The sequence below is a fragment of the Euleptes europaea genome, chromosome 14 (genome assembly GCF_029931775.1).
Source record: "Euleptes europaea isolate rEulEur1 chromosome 14, rEulEur1.hap1, whole genome shotgun sequence".
Lineage (NCBI taxonomy): Eukaryota > Metazoa > Chordata > Lepidosauria > Squamata > Sphaerodactylidae > Euleptes > Euleptes europaea.
In genome coordinates, this window is record NC_079325.1 from 43244348 (window position 1) to 43260941 (window position 16594).

The 16594-nt window shown below is 46.8% G+C and overlaps 1 protein-coding gene across 4 annotated transcripts in view; it reads left to right on the plus strand.

Annotated features, from left to right (window-relative positions):
• Positions 1-16594, plus strand: part of EHMT1 (euchromatic histone lysine methyltransferase 1) — a 154818-nt gene that overhangs the window by 110042 nt on the left and 28182 nt on the right. For all 4 annotated transcript variants that reach the window (XM_056860364.1, XM_056860366.1, XM_056860365.1 and 1 more), the window contains 6 exons: positions 611-754; positions 5889-6118; positions 7424-7585; positions 10008-10090; positions 13624-13730; positions 14516-14638. In XM_056860364.1, the coding sequence (XP_056716342.1) occupies positions 611-754; positions 5889-6118; positions 7424-7585; positions 10008-10090; positions 13624-13730; positions 14516-14638 (849 nt within the window). The remainder of the gene's footprint in view (positions 1-610; positions 755-5888; positions 6119-7423; positions 7586-10007; positions 10091-13623; positions 13731-14515; positions 14639-16594) is intronic.

Below are 16594 nucleotides of genomic sequence, written 5' to 3' on the forward strand. Positions count from 1 at the left end.
GCAGATTGAAACAACTTGGGGCCTTTATTTGGGGAACCTCTTTGCATCCCAGGACTGTTTAGGTAGCAGTTCCCGTTGAGCATAAACAGCTGTTCCCCTCTTTGTCCAAACTGACTATGGGTGCTTTCACACATGCTGAATAATGCACTTTCCATCCACTTTCAATCCACTTTACCAATTGTTTGCAAGTGGATTTTGCCATTTTACACAGTAAAATCCTTCTGCAAAGTGCATTGGAAATGGATTTCAAATGGATTATTCAGCATGTGTGAAAGCGCCCTATGTATCTTCCAGGGAGTTTGCATTTTAATGAGCCCAAGTGTGGTGTGTAAGGCCAACTTTTCTGTCCAGTCACTGAGCAAGAGTGCACGATGCAACTCCCACTGTTTGCGTATGTGACAGAGGTGTGTGTTTTTGCTTGTGATTGAGACGTGGGGGTAAGAAGAGCATCCCTTTGCTGCTTGGCGTGGGTATGAATCATTGCAAAGAGGCTGCAGCTCGTCCGACGCAGCGTGTGAAATCTCTCTCAGCGTGGCCTTAGCGTGACAGCGAAGACGGCTTTCTTTTTCATGCTTTTCAAGCATGGCTTTTCCCTCCCCCCCCCTTCCAGCTGAGCCGATGCACAAACCGTGCGCTGAAACACGAGCTGATGCGCCCGTCCAACAAAGTCCAGCTTTTGGTGCTGTGTGAGGATCATAGAGGGAGAATGGTGAAACATCAGTGCTGCCCGGGATGCGGATTCTTCTGCGCAGCGGTAAGTTCCCTGCTGAATTGAGAGGGGCAGGCCTTGAGGCTTTGTGGACAGGAAGAGAAGAAAGGTTGCCTTTTGGGAGTAGAGCCTGCCATGCTTCCTCCTTTCTTTAAAAGGGTTGTTGAAGTGCTGGAAGGTAGGCAGAAGGGCCTCTGGTGCAACTGTCAAACTCTGTCCAAGCCACCTTAAAACACTGGTTACATAAGAACATAAGAAAGGCCCTGCTGGATCAGACCAAGGTCCGTCAAGTCCAGCAGTCTGTCACACAGTGGCCAACCAGGTGCCTCTAGGAAGCCCACGAACAAGATAACTGCAGCAGCATTATCCTGCCTGTGTCCCACAGCACCTAATATAATAGGCATTCTCCTCTGATCCTGGAGAGAATAGCTATGCATCATGACTAGTATTCATTTTGACTAGTAGCCATGAATAGTCCTCTCCTCCATGAACATGTCCACTCCCCTCTTCAAGCCTTCCAAGTTGGCAGCCATCCCCACATCCCGGGGCAGGAAGTTCCACAATTTAACTATAGTTCAAAAGCTTCCCTGAGTTGGCATGCATTTTCTATCTGTGGGGCACGCATTACTGCAGCATGCTTTCAGTTCACAAGAAGATAAGTACCCCGATTGATGAGGCCAGTTGTCCATCCAGTCCAGCATCCTGCTGTGCAAAGCAGCCAGTCAGTTGCCCTGAAGGGGCAACAAACTGGGCACAAGGCCCAAGGCCTCCCCTGATATTACCTCCTAGTCTTGGTATGCAAAGGTGGACTGCCTCTAGGTGCGGAGGTTCAGGTGGGCAGAACGACATGCTAGTGATTTCCAGAAAACTGACAAAGAATGAATGCAGTGATAAATCAACGCACCAAATGGGGAGCTCAGCCATTTCTCCTGCGCTGATTGTCTGGCACAGAGGTTGCTCTGAGTTGCCATGCTGCTTCCTGAGGCAATCAAGATATTCATGGAAGAGGGCTTGAAAGAAACCTGCAGCCTCCCCCTGCCCCAGGATGTGGTGATGACTGCCAGCTTGGAAGGCTTTAAGAGGGAAGTGGACATGTTCATGGAGGTGAGGGGTATTCACGGCTACTAGTTATAATGGCTACTAGTCATGATCCATATCTATTCTCTCCGGGATCAGAGGAGCATGTCGAATATATTATGTGCTGTGGAACACAGGCAGGACAGTGCTGCTGCAGTTGTCTTGTTTGGGCTTCCTAGAGGCACCTGTTCAGCCACTGTGTGAACAGACTGCGGGACTTGATGGGCCTAGGTCTGATCCAGCATGGTTTTTCTTATGTTCTTATGTAGCCCTTTGCATTTTCTCAAAGGAAGCCAGCATCATATTTATGAGAACTGGTGAATTGGGAATAATCTTTTAAGTTTCTTTCCTTCTGCTGCCCTTACTTGGTTTGAAACCTTGAGTCTCCGAAGATATTTACAAGTGGGGTATTGGATGGCTCCGAAGAGCACATTATACAGCATCCTTGCTGCAGCTAGGTTTGACTCCGGTCAGTGCTTGGAAGAGAGACCTCCTGGGAATCCTGCCTTGAGTTCCACAATGGAGGAATGATGGGCTACGCCAGCGTGGTGTAGTGGTTAAGAGTGGTGGTTTGGAGCGGTGGACTCTGATCTGGAGAACCGGGTTTGATTCCCCACTCCTCCACATGAGCGGCGGAGGCTGATCTGGTGAACTGGATTTGTTTCCCCACATGAACACACGAAGCCAGCTGGGTGACCTTGGGCTAGGCACAGCTCTCTCCACCCCACCTACCTCACAGGGTGTCTGTTGTGGGGAGTTAAGTGGTAGAGAAAGTCTTAAGTGGTAGAGAAAGTCGGCATTTTAAAAACCAACTCCTACTCCTCCTCTTCTTCTTCTTAAAAAAATAGAATTCCATTGCACCTTCTGCACTCTCTAGATAAAACAATGACCAGTTTAATTTCTGTCTTCACTCACTTTGCGTCTCTTCATGCCTTCTACTTTTGTGGTGCGCTCTTAATATTCAGTGGAGGGACTGCAGGATCAGGTTCCTCTTCCGTGCCTCACGTGGCAGGGCAGATCTCAAGCAGCCACTTGGATTCCTTCTTGGTTTTCAAAACAGAGAAGCCCAGCTTCTGGGGGGGCCATCCCAGTATGTTTTCACACCCGAGGCTAAGATACAATTTTGCTTTTGACTAAAGCTTGTTGGCTAGAAATTGCACTTGGCTTTAAGAAAAGGGGGACCCTTCTTCTGTTTCCTGTCAGTTGGCATTAACAACATTTGTTCGCACACACGAGTAGCGCAAGGAGAGGTTCAAAGGCTTTCTAAATGTCATGTATGAAAACACTTTGATCGAGCCTCTTGGCGCCTTGGCAAGTCAGGGATGAGATTTTACTCCCTGCCAGGAGTATTAAAGTGTGTGTGGTGGGGAGTGTCTGGCTGCTGTGCGTTTTAAAGCATTTCCCCCCACCTCTGGGGGTGACGACCCCACCGCCAACTTGGAAGTCTTTAAGAGGGGAGTGGACAGGTTCATGGAAGAGAGGAGTATTCGTGGATACTAGTAAAAATGGATACTCGTCATGATGCATCTCTATTCAGGATTAGAGGAGTATGCCGAATATATTAGGTGCTGTGGAACACAGGCAGGACAAATGCTGCTGCAGTCATCTTGCTTGTGGGCTTCATAGAGGCACCTGGTTGGCCACTGTGTGAACAGACTGCTGGACTTGATGGGCCTTGGTCTGATCCAGCATGGCTTCTCCTATGTTGTTATGTTCACAGCAAACACAAATTGCCACAGTAGCTACAACTTCCTTGCTGGAAATTGTAGTGCCGAGTCAAAAACCTCTGGGTTTTTGGAAACCTCCGTGAGCAAATTGCGCAGCCAGGAGAGAATCAGAGATGGTTTTGGCTCATTAAGGGAGGGGAATGTGCCTTCATCCAAAGCAAGAGGGAATGTGTGTGTATGAGAGAGAGAGAGAGTGTCTGAGTGCGAATGAGCTGTAATGAGCTACACATGTTTAACTCTGTGGCTGGCATTATCAGCTTCACAGATGCTGCTTTGGGATACACTGTCCACGGTTCCCGTTACAGGCTCGATTCAAAGCGAACTGTTGTCAAAGGAAGCAGCCGTGTGTTGCTCACTGCGTTTTGCCTTATGGCCTTGGAGGAGCGTTGACACCCAGTTTTATTTCTTTAAAACCGTTTACACCCACCCACCCACACACTCATAAAAGCAGAGCAGTTGAAGCAACTTCCAATTAACAGTGGTTAAAAAAAGAAGAGATGGAACAGCCAATGTGACATTTAAAAGTCCATTAAAAAGGACCAGAGCTCAGCAATAGAAGCAAGATCTAATAGAACAAGCACTTAAACGGGGACTCACTAGGAGTACTCCCTTGAAATAGACTTAAGCAGGTGAGAGAAGGCGATAGAGAATCCCAATCTTGCCCCTCTTCCTAAAACAATAAGCTCAGCCTCAATTGCTGTGGGGACGTAGTTCCCCAATGAAGGTGCCACAGCACAAAAGGACCTGCCTCAGATGTTCCTCTACCTTGCTTCAAACGGTGAAGGTGCAGAGTCTTCGAAGCGTATCTTAATATATCGGAAGGCCCACACAGAAGGAGGAGATTGTTTCAGCTGTGACCCTCAGCTATTGCTTCTGTAGCACATTTTGTTTAGCAGAAGTTATCGTTGAAAAGATGTGGGGGCGTCCAAAGGATTGCGTTCTGATGCCTCACTGTGCCAGTTTCTTAACTGGGGAATGAACTTGGTGATACTTACTGTGTGCACATGGGACTCAAGCTACGCTGTGAAGGATGAAGTTGCCTTGTACCAGGTTATGCTGTTGGTCCATCTAGCTCAGTATTTCCTGCTCGGGCCGGCAGCAATTCTCCAAGGCCTCAGGAGGAGGGAGGCATTTTCCAGCACCTGCTACCTGAGGTTTTTTTTCCCCAACTGGAAATGCTAAAGATTTAACCTGGGACCTTCTATGCCTTCTGCCATTGAGTTGTAGCCCTTCTCTTGAACTACAGTAATGTGCATTACTACACATGGCTTTACTGGATACCCATTATGACACATGGGTATTATGTGCATCCGATGTTCTGGTCTTCTCCTTCTTGGGTCCTGGTTTTGGCTGGGGAAACACCTTGTTCAGAAAGACGAAGCAAACGTTTTCGAATTCAGTAAGAATATAAATTCACTACCTGGGGTAATTCAGAACAGCACCAATTTACAGAAGAGAGAAATTTGATTAGTCGGAGTTGTGGAGAAGCTGGAGTTAAGAACGTGGTTTATTCTCTCAGACCTTCCCGTAGTTAGTGAGTTTGGCTAATTTGTTCATTTCCTGGTCTAAAATGAGGAGGGCCCATAGCTCAGCAGTAGAGTGCATGATTTGAGTGCAGGAGGTCCCAGGTTCAATCCCTGACATCTCTTGTTAAAAGAAAAGACATTTTCTGTGCTGGCTATCATATCAAGCTAAGTGGAGCAGATATTTGGTTCAATATTACAGCTTCATCGGCTCATACATGCTGTGGCAGGTGAAACCTTGGTAAACATAACCCATCTATTACTCTTCTATCTATTATTTTTTTTAACCCCACCCTACCTCCAAGGAGCTTTGGTTGGTGTACACCACTCTCTCTCCCCCATTTTATCCTCACAGCAGCCCTGTGATGTAGGCAAGACTGATAGTGACTGGCTTAAGGTCACCCAGCAAGCTTCCATAGGCAGAGTGAGGAGTTGAACCCAGTTCTTCCAGATCTTAGCCTTGTCACTCTAATACAGAAGCGCAACACACTTGTGTAGCCAGTCCTGGGAGATGGCGTAAACGCCCCCCTCCATTTTATCCTAAGAACCACCCTGTGAGGTAGGTAGGCCTGAGAGAGAGCAACTAGCCCAAAGACGCCCAATGAGCTTCATGGACTGGAGATTTGAACCCACAGCTCCCCAGTCTGAGTCTCACCTGCTAACCACGATAGAACACCAACTCTTTTACTACAGTCCAAATCCTACTGCACTGGTTTTTGGATGTCCTGTCCTGTTGGTTGCATTGACTTTACTCTGTAATCCACCTTGAGTGCCTGCAAGAAAGGCAGACTACAAGTAATGTAAATATATAAAGGATGCATGGCTATTCCTTCTTGGCATCTCTTTCCCCAGGGCACTTTCATGGAGTGTCAGCCGGAGAGCAGCATCTCCCACCGGTTCCACCAAAATTGTGCCTCCCAGGTCAAAGGCATGAGCTACTGTCCACACTGTGGGGAGGAGGCCTCCAAGGCCAAAGAAGTGACAGTCGCCAAGGCAGACACTACCTCCACGCTTTCACCGACGACCTACGAGCAGAAGAAGCCCGGGACTTCGGAGGGAAGGGCGGACACAACAACAGGGAGGTGGGTTCCTGTTTGGCGTTGCCGCAAGCTGGAATTTGCTCATGTTTATGCATTTGGGGAAATTGCCGTGGGCGAGTCGTCTTTCTGCTGAGAAGAACCGAAGGGATAAAGGAAGACTCCAGGGGGATGATCTTACCTTTCTCAATGATATCATTTATAAAGAAATTAAATAACAAGGGGGGCCCTTCTTGTTGGAAATCTTCTCAAAGGCAGTTGGTGGGAAGTCCAGTCCTTGTTGGGGATAGTTCACATTGGGGAAGCTCTGAACCATTTGGTCTGACTTACCTATTGCTCACGGGAGCCTCGTGGCACAGAGTGGTAAGCTGCAGTCCAAGCTCTGCTCACGACCTGAGTTTGATCCCGATGGAAATCGGGTTCAGGTAGCCAGCTCAAGGTTGACTCAAACTTCCATCCTTCCGAGGTCGGTAAAATGAGTACCCGGCTTGCTGGGGGTACAGTGTAGACGACTGGGGAAGGCAGTGGCAACCCACCCCATAAACAAAGTCTGCCTAGTAAACGTTGTGATGTGACGTCACCCCATGGGTCAGTAATTATCTGGTGCTTTACCTTTTTACCTATTGCTCACAGGAGTCCTGGCTGTGGAAAGAGATTGCAAAAACTGACCATATTTCACAGAATCAAACTCTGGGATCGGGAGGAAGGTCTATATTTTGTGGTTGGGAGCGATACCCAGCTGGTTTTATTTTTCCTTGGACCGTACCATTACAAACGCCAGTGTAAGGGGAGTGGATGCTTAAAGGTTTTAAAAAGCTCCCTGCAGCCAAAATCTAGCAGGTCAGGGAGAAGTCTGTCCTTGAACACTTCTCCCTAGGTTCCTAACTTTATACTTGCAGGAAGTTGATGAAACTGGGGTAGGGGAAGCGCCCAGTATTTTCCCTTTAAGGACAAGAGGAGGAAGAGTTGGTTTTTATACCTCAAAGCGGCTTACAATCGCCCCACAACCAGGCACCTTATGAGGTAGGTGGGGCTGAGAGAGTTCGGAGAGAACTGTGTCTGGCCCAAGGTCATCACCCAGCTGGCTTTATGTGTAGGAATGGGGAATCGAACCCGGTTCTCCAGATTAGAATCCACTGCTCTTAACCACTACACCACGCTTGCGAGTAGTAGAGCTTTCAATGGAAGTTCACAACACTGACCTTGACATTACTGAAGAGTAATGTAATGCAAATCCGTAGCATTTTAAAAGCGACCTCTTTTCTTTGTTTGATGCAAAATATGTGTGTGGCATTCACTCTTCATGTTGGTTGTGTTTCTTCCACCACCCCCACCCTTTTTCTTCCATAGTGGCATTCAACCAACCGAGGAAGGCCATCCAGAGAGTTTGCCTGCCGAGGGGTTTGATTTGGCCGGGACCTCTGCCTTTCCCAAGCCGGCCCCGCCTGGAACCCCCCAGGGGCCCGTTAAAGAAACCCTAGAAAGCGCCTTGATTGCTCTGGACTCAGAAAAGTAAGAATGGGGCCGGTCGTCGGAATAGACATTGTATTCAAATGTCAGTGGACCCCTCCACTCACTGCCTGGTCTTGGGTTTTCATTCGGGTTTCAGCTCAATGTGGCACATTTGGATTCATTTCGCTCATTTTTCACCCACCCGCCCTTCAGTAGCACTTCTGTTGTTAAACTACAGAAGGGGTCGTGGCTCAGTGGTAGAACATGTACTTGGCATGGAGAAGGTCCCAGGTTCAAACCCAGGTATTCTAGTTAAAGGGACTAGGCAAGTAGGTGATGTGAAAGACCACTGCCTGAGACCCTGGAGAGCCACTGCCAGTCTGAGTTAGACAATACTGACTTTGATGGACCAAGGGTCTGATTCAGTATAAGGCAGCTTCATTTGTTCATGTGCAGAAAATAGAACTTTTAAAATTTTGGGAGGGGCTGTGGCTCAGTGGTAGAGCATCTGTTTGGCATGCAGAAGGTCCCAGGTTCAATCCCCGGTATCTCCAGTTAAAGGGACCAGGCAAGGAAGTGATGTGAAAGACCCTTGCCTGAGACCCTGGAGAGCCACTGCCAGTCTGAGTAGACAGTACTGACTTTGATGGACCAAGGGCCTGATTCAGTGTAAGACAGCTTCATGTGTTCAACTAGGCTGCCGTCTCAAAGTGTTGTAAGGGGAATGCTCTGATTAAGTATTCACTACTCTACAGCAGACCATTTCCCTCATAACCATGGGAAAACCCACTCTAACTCTACTGAATTGATAATCACTCTGTCCCAAACTCAAGCAAAACCCCATCTGTATGTCTGTTACTTATTCCTGTTTTCCCCGTCCTTCCTCCAAGACGCTGTGAGCAGTGCACACTGTTCCTTTTCTCTCCTCACCCCTCGGTAGGTAAGGCTGAGGTAGAGTTATGGTCCCATGGCTACACAGTTTTAGTCCAACACTGACCATTACATACTGTTGAAAGTGACATTACTGATATTCTTGTATCAGCTGCCTCATTCCTAGTCAAACCATTGGTCCCTTGAGCTTCAGTGTTGCTTACTAACTGGCAGGGGTGTTCCCTACCTGAGAAAGCATTTTCCCCAAAGCATGTTACCTGGGATTCTTTATCTGGAGATGGCAGCGGTTGAACTTAAGGCCTTTTGCATGCTGAGCAGGTGCTCTATCATTGAGTGATGGGTCATATTCCATTAGGAAGAAGGTGCCTATACTGACCACCTATATTGACCACCATTAGTCCACCTAGCTCAGCATAGTTTGCTTAACTGTCGGTGGCCCTCCAGAGTCTCAAGGGGAAGAATGCCTTTCCCATCACTTGAAGAAGAAGAAGAGTTGGTTTTTGTATGCCGACTTTCTCTACCACTTAAGTAAGAATCAAACTGGCTTACAATCACCTTCCCTTCCTCTCCCCACAACAGGCACCCTGTGAAGTAGGTGAGGCTGAGAGAGGTCCAAGAGAGCTGTGACTAGCCCAAGGTCACCCAGCTGGCTTCATGTGTAGGAGTGGGGAATCCAACCCGGTTCCCAGATTAGAATCCACTGCTCCAAACCACCGCTCTTAACCACTACACCATGCTGGCTACACTTGCTGCCTCATATTCTCTAAATGATTTTGCTGGGGCCTGAATCTCAGACCTTTGCTATGCGACGAACAGCGCTTCCCTCATTCACTTCTAAGCGAGGAACTGCAACCATTTTTCCTTGTTGTGGGAAAGATTTTGTGAAGACCAAGGGAGACGACGTTACCAATGGGATTATTTTCATAATCCAAATAGTTCACAAACTCAAATAGTTCATTGGAGCCTCTTGTGCATATCAGCGCTCTCTACCCAAAACAGCTTATGGCACCATTCGTTCTGACATTTGGCATCTTATTATTATTTTTTCAGTATTTTCATCATTCCTTTATTGGCATAAGAACACAATACAGAAGGATACAAAAGGAATGGAAATATTAAAAAGTGCCCTTTATAGAATAGTTAAAAGACAGTTACATCCAATAGCGCTGTTTGTTGATACTGCCATCTAATTAACTGTTTGGCGGGCTTTTAAAACAAACTTTTAAAACTGTGCCACCGTCTCCAATATTTGGGGCGAACGATTGTTCAATAAATAGGAAACGTTAAAAGAATCTGAGACATTCTGTCTATTAACCAACAGGGGGCTTAAAAGTTCGTTACAAGATTCTGTATAGAAACTACAATAAAATAAGACATGAGCAACCGTTTCAATACAATTGCTGCCACAAGGGCATGTTGTTATTATTATTTTGTGGTTCTGGGTTGTCGGCAAACTTAGCGATTCAAGGGAAACAAGAGCAAGTTGTTGCGGATAAGGGGAGCGTGTCTCGATGTGCAATTAATAACGAGGGGAGGGCGCGAGGACTTCCCGACCCTTCTGGTTGCTAACAGCCTCTCTGCTCCTTGACAGGCCCAAGAAATTACGGTTTCACCCAAAGCAGTTGTATTTCTCCGCACGGCAAGGAGAGCTGCAGAAGGTCCTCCTTATGTTGGGTAAGCGGCTTCCTCGTCTTATATCTGAGGAGAAGTCTCCGTCGCGCAGAGGATGGATCTTTTCAGTCCTAGGGATTTCACCTAGATTTTAGCTCTCGTCATTGCAGTGTTAGGCTGGGAAATGAACGCACTTTCCATAGAGTGGCTGAGCCAAGAGGGCTCGCAGAGATGAGTGTTAATCGGGCTCAACCGTAATTGGAAACTCCCAAGTATTCGAACGAGAGCGTGAGTTAATGAAGGGCTAGAAGGGACTGAGCTGGTGACTTCCTTCTGGGGCTGGGGAAGTTGGGATGTCTTCCACCAAGTTATATTATTGGTGATCTTTCCCCTTCTAAGTTTCGGTGAGAGTTTGGGGGTGTTAACATAAGAAACACCATGCTGGATCAGACCTAGGCCCATCAAGTCCCGCAGTCTGTTCACACAGTGGCCAACCAGGTGCCTCTAGGAAGCCCACAAACAAGACGACTGCAGCAGCACTGTCCTGCCTGTGTCCCAAAGCACCTAATATAATAGGCATGTTCCTCTGATACTGTAGGGAATAGGTATGCATCATGACTAGTATCCATTTTGACTAGTAGCCATGGATAGCCCTCTCCTCCATGAACATGTCCATTCCCCTCTTAAAGCCTTCCAAGTTGGCAGCCATCACCACATCCCGGGTCAGGGAGTTCCACAATTAAACTATGTGTTGTTCTTGGTTTTAGAATTCTTGTTTCTCAGTTTAATCTGCTGGTATTTTAGTGGCTCTTCGGGTTTCCTTTTTTTAAAAAAAACTCCACTCTTATGATTTTAGTTGACTCTTTTTGTGGTTAACGTTGTTTCATAGTTTGCTTAAATGGCTCCAGATGTGTGTGTATGTGTGTGTGAATTATTGTAAGCTTCCTTGGGCTAGTCATGTGGAGAGGTGGGATATAAATATTTAACATAATAAATATTTAACATAATAAACGTCCTGCTCACCACCAGCCTGAATTAGGGTTTGTTGTTTGCTTTCTCAGCTGAATCTTCCTGGGGACTTAGAATGATTGGGAGGTGACACACCCTAAGTAATGTCAGAGGTCCTGGTTTCATGTGGCCAAATCCAATGTGTGCAAAAGGTCTAGAAATAGTCTCCCCCCCCCCCTTTAAGTAGTTTTCAGCTGTTTTGTTTTAGCAGCATTTCTGGCCCTTCCTAGTGCTTGCTCTCTGTGGGGCTTATGGTTCAGTTCTCAAACTGGTACTAGTCTATCAGAAGGAAAATTCAAAAAGACTCCCTTCTCACAAAGGCTCTGTTCCTGCAACAGTGGTGAACCAGAAACACTGGAACATGTCCTTCTTAGGTGCGGACAGGGAGAAGATTCTTGGCCCCCTTTTAAGAAAGAGCACTGGTTATCCTAAATCTGTTAGAGTTAACATCCTTCTTAAGGATGAATTTCCTCAGGTAACAAAGTTAGTGGCCACGTTTTGTAGAGTAGTATTTAATTATAGGAAATCTAAATAGAATTGAAAAGTTGTAGAGTGGTTTGAATGTTTAATTTTATATTGCTGACCAGTTTTTAAAGAGAGTAATATTTTGTATAGTGTTTTAACCAAAAGGTATTGTTTTATACTGCCGGTTTGGGTAAGGCAATGTACCTGCAAACATTTTATGTTTGGTCTAAGGACCGTAAAGTTCAATAAACTTGAATAAATTGGTACCAATCAGAAGACTGCAAGTGACCTGAGTAAGACCGTGTGTGTGTGTCTGAGTGTGTGTGTGTGTGAGAGAGAGAGAGTGAGAGACAGAAAGAGCGCATATGCACAGTGCCAGGTTGTCACCTGCACAGCACACCAGGGCGGATCTGACAGAGCAGGTGGCTTAGAAGGTGCTGGATCTTTGCTCTTCCCATTTTGCATTATAGAAAGCTAGGTATCTCTCCCTCTGCTTTCTTTCTTTCCTTGTGTGGTCTCTTCCTCTCAATGTATGAATGAGGAAAAACCTGGCTGTGACTTGTATTTCAGGGAAAATAGGCCCTGTGACTGTCTTACTGTTTTGCATGGTAAAGTGGGTAGCCTGTTCCGATCTGTAAAGCAGCAAACACAGGCCTCCCACAGATACAGACATTCTTCTGCATACTTGGGAGACTCCACGGATAAGCAGAAAGCATGACTTTTTATCATCTAAATGAATGGGAGAAAAATAGAAAATGTCTTAGGAGGACTGGGCATGATTCTGGAGGCAGAGAATGTTGAGGTCAGCTGAATTGGTTACAGGGGAAAATAGCATGGAGGGAGCAGGAGATAAAGACCTGCTCTCAAGCCCATGAGGGCCTCTAGAATTCATGAGAACGTAAGAAAGGATCAGACCAAGGCCCATCAAGTCCAGCAGTCTGTTCACACAGTGGCCAACCAGGTGCCTCTAGGAAGCCACGAACAAGACGACTGCAGCAGCATCCTCCTGCCTGTGTTCCAAAGCACCTAATATGATAGGCATGCTCCTCTGATCCTGGAGAGAATAGCATCCATTTTGACTAATAGCCATGAATAGCCCTCTCCTCCATGAACATGTCCACTCCCCTCTTCAAGCCTTCCAAGTTGGCAGCCATCACCACATCCTGGGGCAGGGAGTTCCACAATTTAACTAAGCCGTAGAGGGAGATTTCTGATTCCGGAGCAGAAGATTTGAGTACAGGCATTTGGACAGAAATATTTAGTCTACTTTCCCTTTGCGGTTCCTCACCGGCGCCCAGCTTTGTTCATTCTAATAGAAAACTTCATAATAATGTGCTGATCACAAAGGCAGCAAAAAGGGCCCACCCACGGTTTCTTGTGTGCTTTGGGAACTCTCTCACTATGCAGAAAAATGAGTTTGTAGTTGCTTGGTGTATAAAGACCCCCCTCCCCCTCCAAAAAACAACCTGATGAGGACTGGACCTATTGATTGACATTGGAGAGCTAAGAGGAGCTGTGCTTTCGTTAAACACAAAGACTAGGGTTGCCAACCTCCAGGTGGTGGTTGGTGATCTCCCACTATTACAAGTGATCTCCAGGTGACCGAGATCTGTTCACCTGGGAGAAAATGGCCGCTTTGGAAGGTGGACTCTATGGCATTGAAGTCGCTCCCCTCCACAAACCCTGCCCTCCTCCGGCTCCATCCTCAAAATCTCCAGATATTTCCCAACCCGGAGCTGGCAACCCTAGAAAAAACAGACAGAGATGGGGAAATTAACCTTTTCAAGCCCTTAGCAGCTTATGGTGTCTTGGAGGAGGAGATTTGGGGTGGGTGGGTTCCTACTTGCTCAGACACAAACTACAATTCCTTGCAGGCCTCAGTTTGTATGAGCCTGTTTGATGTCTTATATTGCAATGGAATCTGTGTCTCAGGAAACATTCTGTTCTTCTTGAGCTAACACAAGCCAAGGAAGTAGATCCAATCTCTAAGTCTTCCCCATCTTTCCCCCAGTGTCATATTGTGTGTGCGTGGGGGCGGGGGTGTCGCCTGCACTCTCCATTCTTCTTGACTTCCCACTGTGGATTTGCACTGGATTTTTACTTCCATGTTTTGTGTTTTTCAGTGGACGGGATTGACCCTAACTTCAAAATGGAGCACCAAAATAAGAGAACCCCTCTCCATGCAGCAGCAGAGTCCGGGCACGTGGACATTTGCCACATGCTGATCCAGGTTTATCTCAGTTGTTGTTGTTCAGAATAATGGTGTGTGTGTGTGTGTGATGTATTGGCACCTTCTGGCAGCTGTGTCTGAAGACCCTCTACTCGGTCCAGCCAACCAGAGGTCATGCTTTCATTAAAAGTGTGCATGATGAGATCATAGTGGATAAGAGTTGGAATCTGGAAGGTACTGAGTTCAAATCTTACCTGCTCTGTACCTAACCAGGCTATCAGAAGATCAGAACAAAACCAACCCAAAATAAAACAAAAGGCAACTTATAGCCAAAGGTGTGGTTAAATATGAAGTTTTTACCAGGCACCTAAAACTCAGAAGAGTAGGTAAATGGATGCAGGGAAGGAATTCCAGAGTCAAAGCATCAGAAGAGAGAAATCTCTGTCATGGGTAACCACTCACTTTACTCCTGAAGGTGGGGTCACACAGAAGCAGGGTCAGCTGTCAGGGAGGTCCATACGGGAGGAGGCAGCCCTTTAAATACTCTGATCCCAAATCCTTTAGGAGTTAAAGATAAGAAATAATACTTTTGAGTTGTGCTGGCAATGAGTAGGAGTTGCCAGTCAGTGAAGCTCTTTCAGTGCTGACAAGAATTAGATTGCTGGGAAATCCTCTCCTGAGCCTCCCTATTAATGAGCAGATTCCATGGGAATAGGATGCTGCAAATTCCTTCATCGCTCAGGGTGAATTAGTAAGTGCATAAGTCATCAAGCCCATCAGGATGTGTCCCTGTGGTAAACAGACACCAACTTTTTTCATTCTGCATTGTGTGTGTCTTGTCACAGGCTGGCGCTAATATAGACAACTGCTCTGAGGACCAGAGGACCCCACTTATGGAAGCGTCAGAGAACAATCATCTAGAGGCTGTGAAATACCTCATCAAGGCTGGAGCGCTTGTAGATCCCAAGGTACGGGCGGCTTCTTGATTTCGTGTCTTTGACAGATTATGAGATTCCCAAGGAGACTTAAGAGGCGAAAGAGCTGTTGGCTTTTTTTTTTTTTTTTTTGGCAGTACTTAAAAAAAAAAAGATCTGAAGATTAGAAGCTTCTCGGGTGTATGCTACCAAACCTGGTACCTGTCCTAACTCAGGCCGTGTGCTAGTTTCGCTCCCCTTGCTTAGCATAGATATACACTTAAAGTTGCCCTTTACGGAGTCAGCTCATTGGTCCATCTAGCTCAGCATCGGCTGTTCTAACTATGACAGCAGCTCTTCAGGGTCTCAGGCGGAGAAAGGTCTTCTCTAATGCTTTCTACCTGAGATTCTTTGACTGGAGGTGGCAAGAATTCCACCTGGGACCTTCTGCATGCAGAGCGAGAGCTTTTCTACATGCAGCCCTTCTTCGGCGCAGTCATTTATCTGGCATATCTCCCACCCTTCCTCCAAGGAGCATAGAGCAGTCTGGCCCAAGCAGACCGCTTGCTTCATGGCAGAGGGACGATTAGGTTTCCTAGATCCTAGTCCACCCCTCTGATCACTACACTGCACCAACTCTTTTAAACTGACTTGTACCAAAGCAAACCATTGGTCTGTCTAGCTCAGTAGCTCTTTAAGATCTCAAGCAGAGAAAGGCCTTTCCCTGCACTTGCCACTGGACATGGCACAGATTGACCTTGAGGTTTTCTGTGTGCAAAACATGTGCTGTTCCATTGTCCCCTAACCTCTCTCTGTAACAAGTAGGAAGTGTGGTAATGCAGTAGTGTGGCTTGGCGTAGGGTGATTCTGCCTCCACACAGGATGCTCATGCAGATCACATACAGGCCCTGTCCTGTTTCTGGGTTCTGTGAATTCGTGTGTACACAGCATCTCGGGCCCGTGTTGCGTGCTAATGGCAGAGGCCTGTGTATTCCAGATTGCAGCGTCTAAATTAGATCATGTCAGGGAGTATCTTTCAGTGTGGCGCCTGCCAGCTGATAACCAGGCAGTGAGTGATGGATATTTGATGTTCAACACACACCCCCATTAGTCAGTGTTCAGAGGTGGTCTTCAAACGGCATACGTGCAAAGGCGATTCTCCAGCCGACTAAGACGGGTCCAGTCGCATGGGTTGGGTGACGTGGGCTGTAGTAGGAAGTGCATTGATTGCTCATTAGTGGGATAAATCAGAAGGCGTGCAAAGTGCAGGCGTTTTCATTTGCTTCGTTTGCTTTGCAGAGTAGCATAGTGACAAGCGAGTCGCTATCTGCTGAGGAGCCGGGCTGTGCCTGAACAGCTATCCTGCCAGAAACCACTAGCAGCCAAATACAATATGCCAGAGGACTTTGGCTAGACCCCAAGAACCTGTATGGGTGGAGGGAGCTCCTTTTAGGAAGCAAATGGGTCTCGGTGTAGTGCTGATGAGGCCCACTTGAGAGTACTAAGGGCCATCACCCAGAACAGTTGTTTGCCTTTGGGGGGGGGGAAGGGCAGGGGGTTTGTTTGTTTGTTTTTGTTTTTGTTTTGTTAACTGACACCAAGGCCAAATATCCAGCCTATCAGATTATTTATTGCTACATAATAAAACCTGAAATCTAGGCTGATTTATTCATGGTAATTACTTTTTCTGTAGAACATAAATCATCCTTGAAGGGTAGCAGCATGCTGGCAATAAAAGCTGAAGAAGGCAGATTGTGTGATTTTTATTTGCTACAAGCCTAAGGTTACAGCCAAGGGTGGAGACAGTTGGAGTGTGGAAATACCCAGTTGCCCATGGGAGCAGCATGGCAGATCCAGCCAGCGGAAGTGAACCCCTGATGCTTAAGGTGCCGGGATTCTCACAGAAGTCTTCAAGGGCTGCTCGTCTGATCTTTCTTCCCCGCACAATGTCTGCTGCATTTTGCAAAAGGGGATATTGTATTTTTCCAGCCAGCAAATCCACCTTCTGGC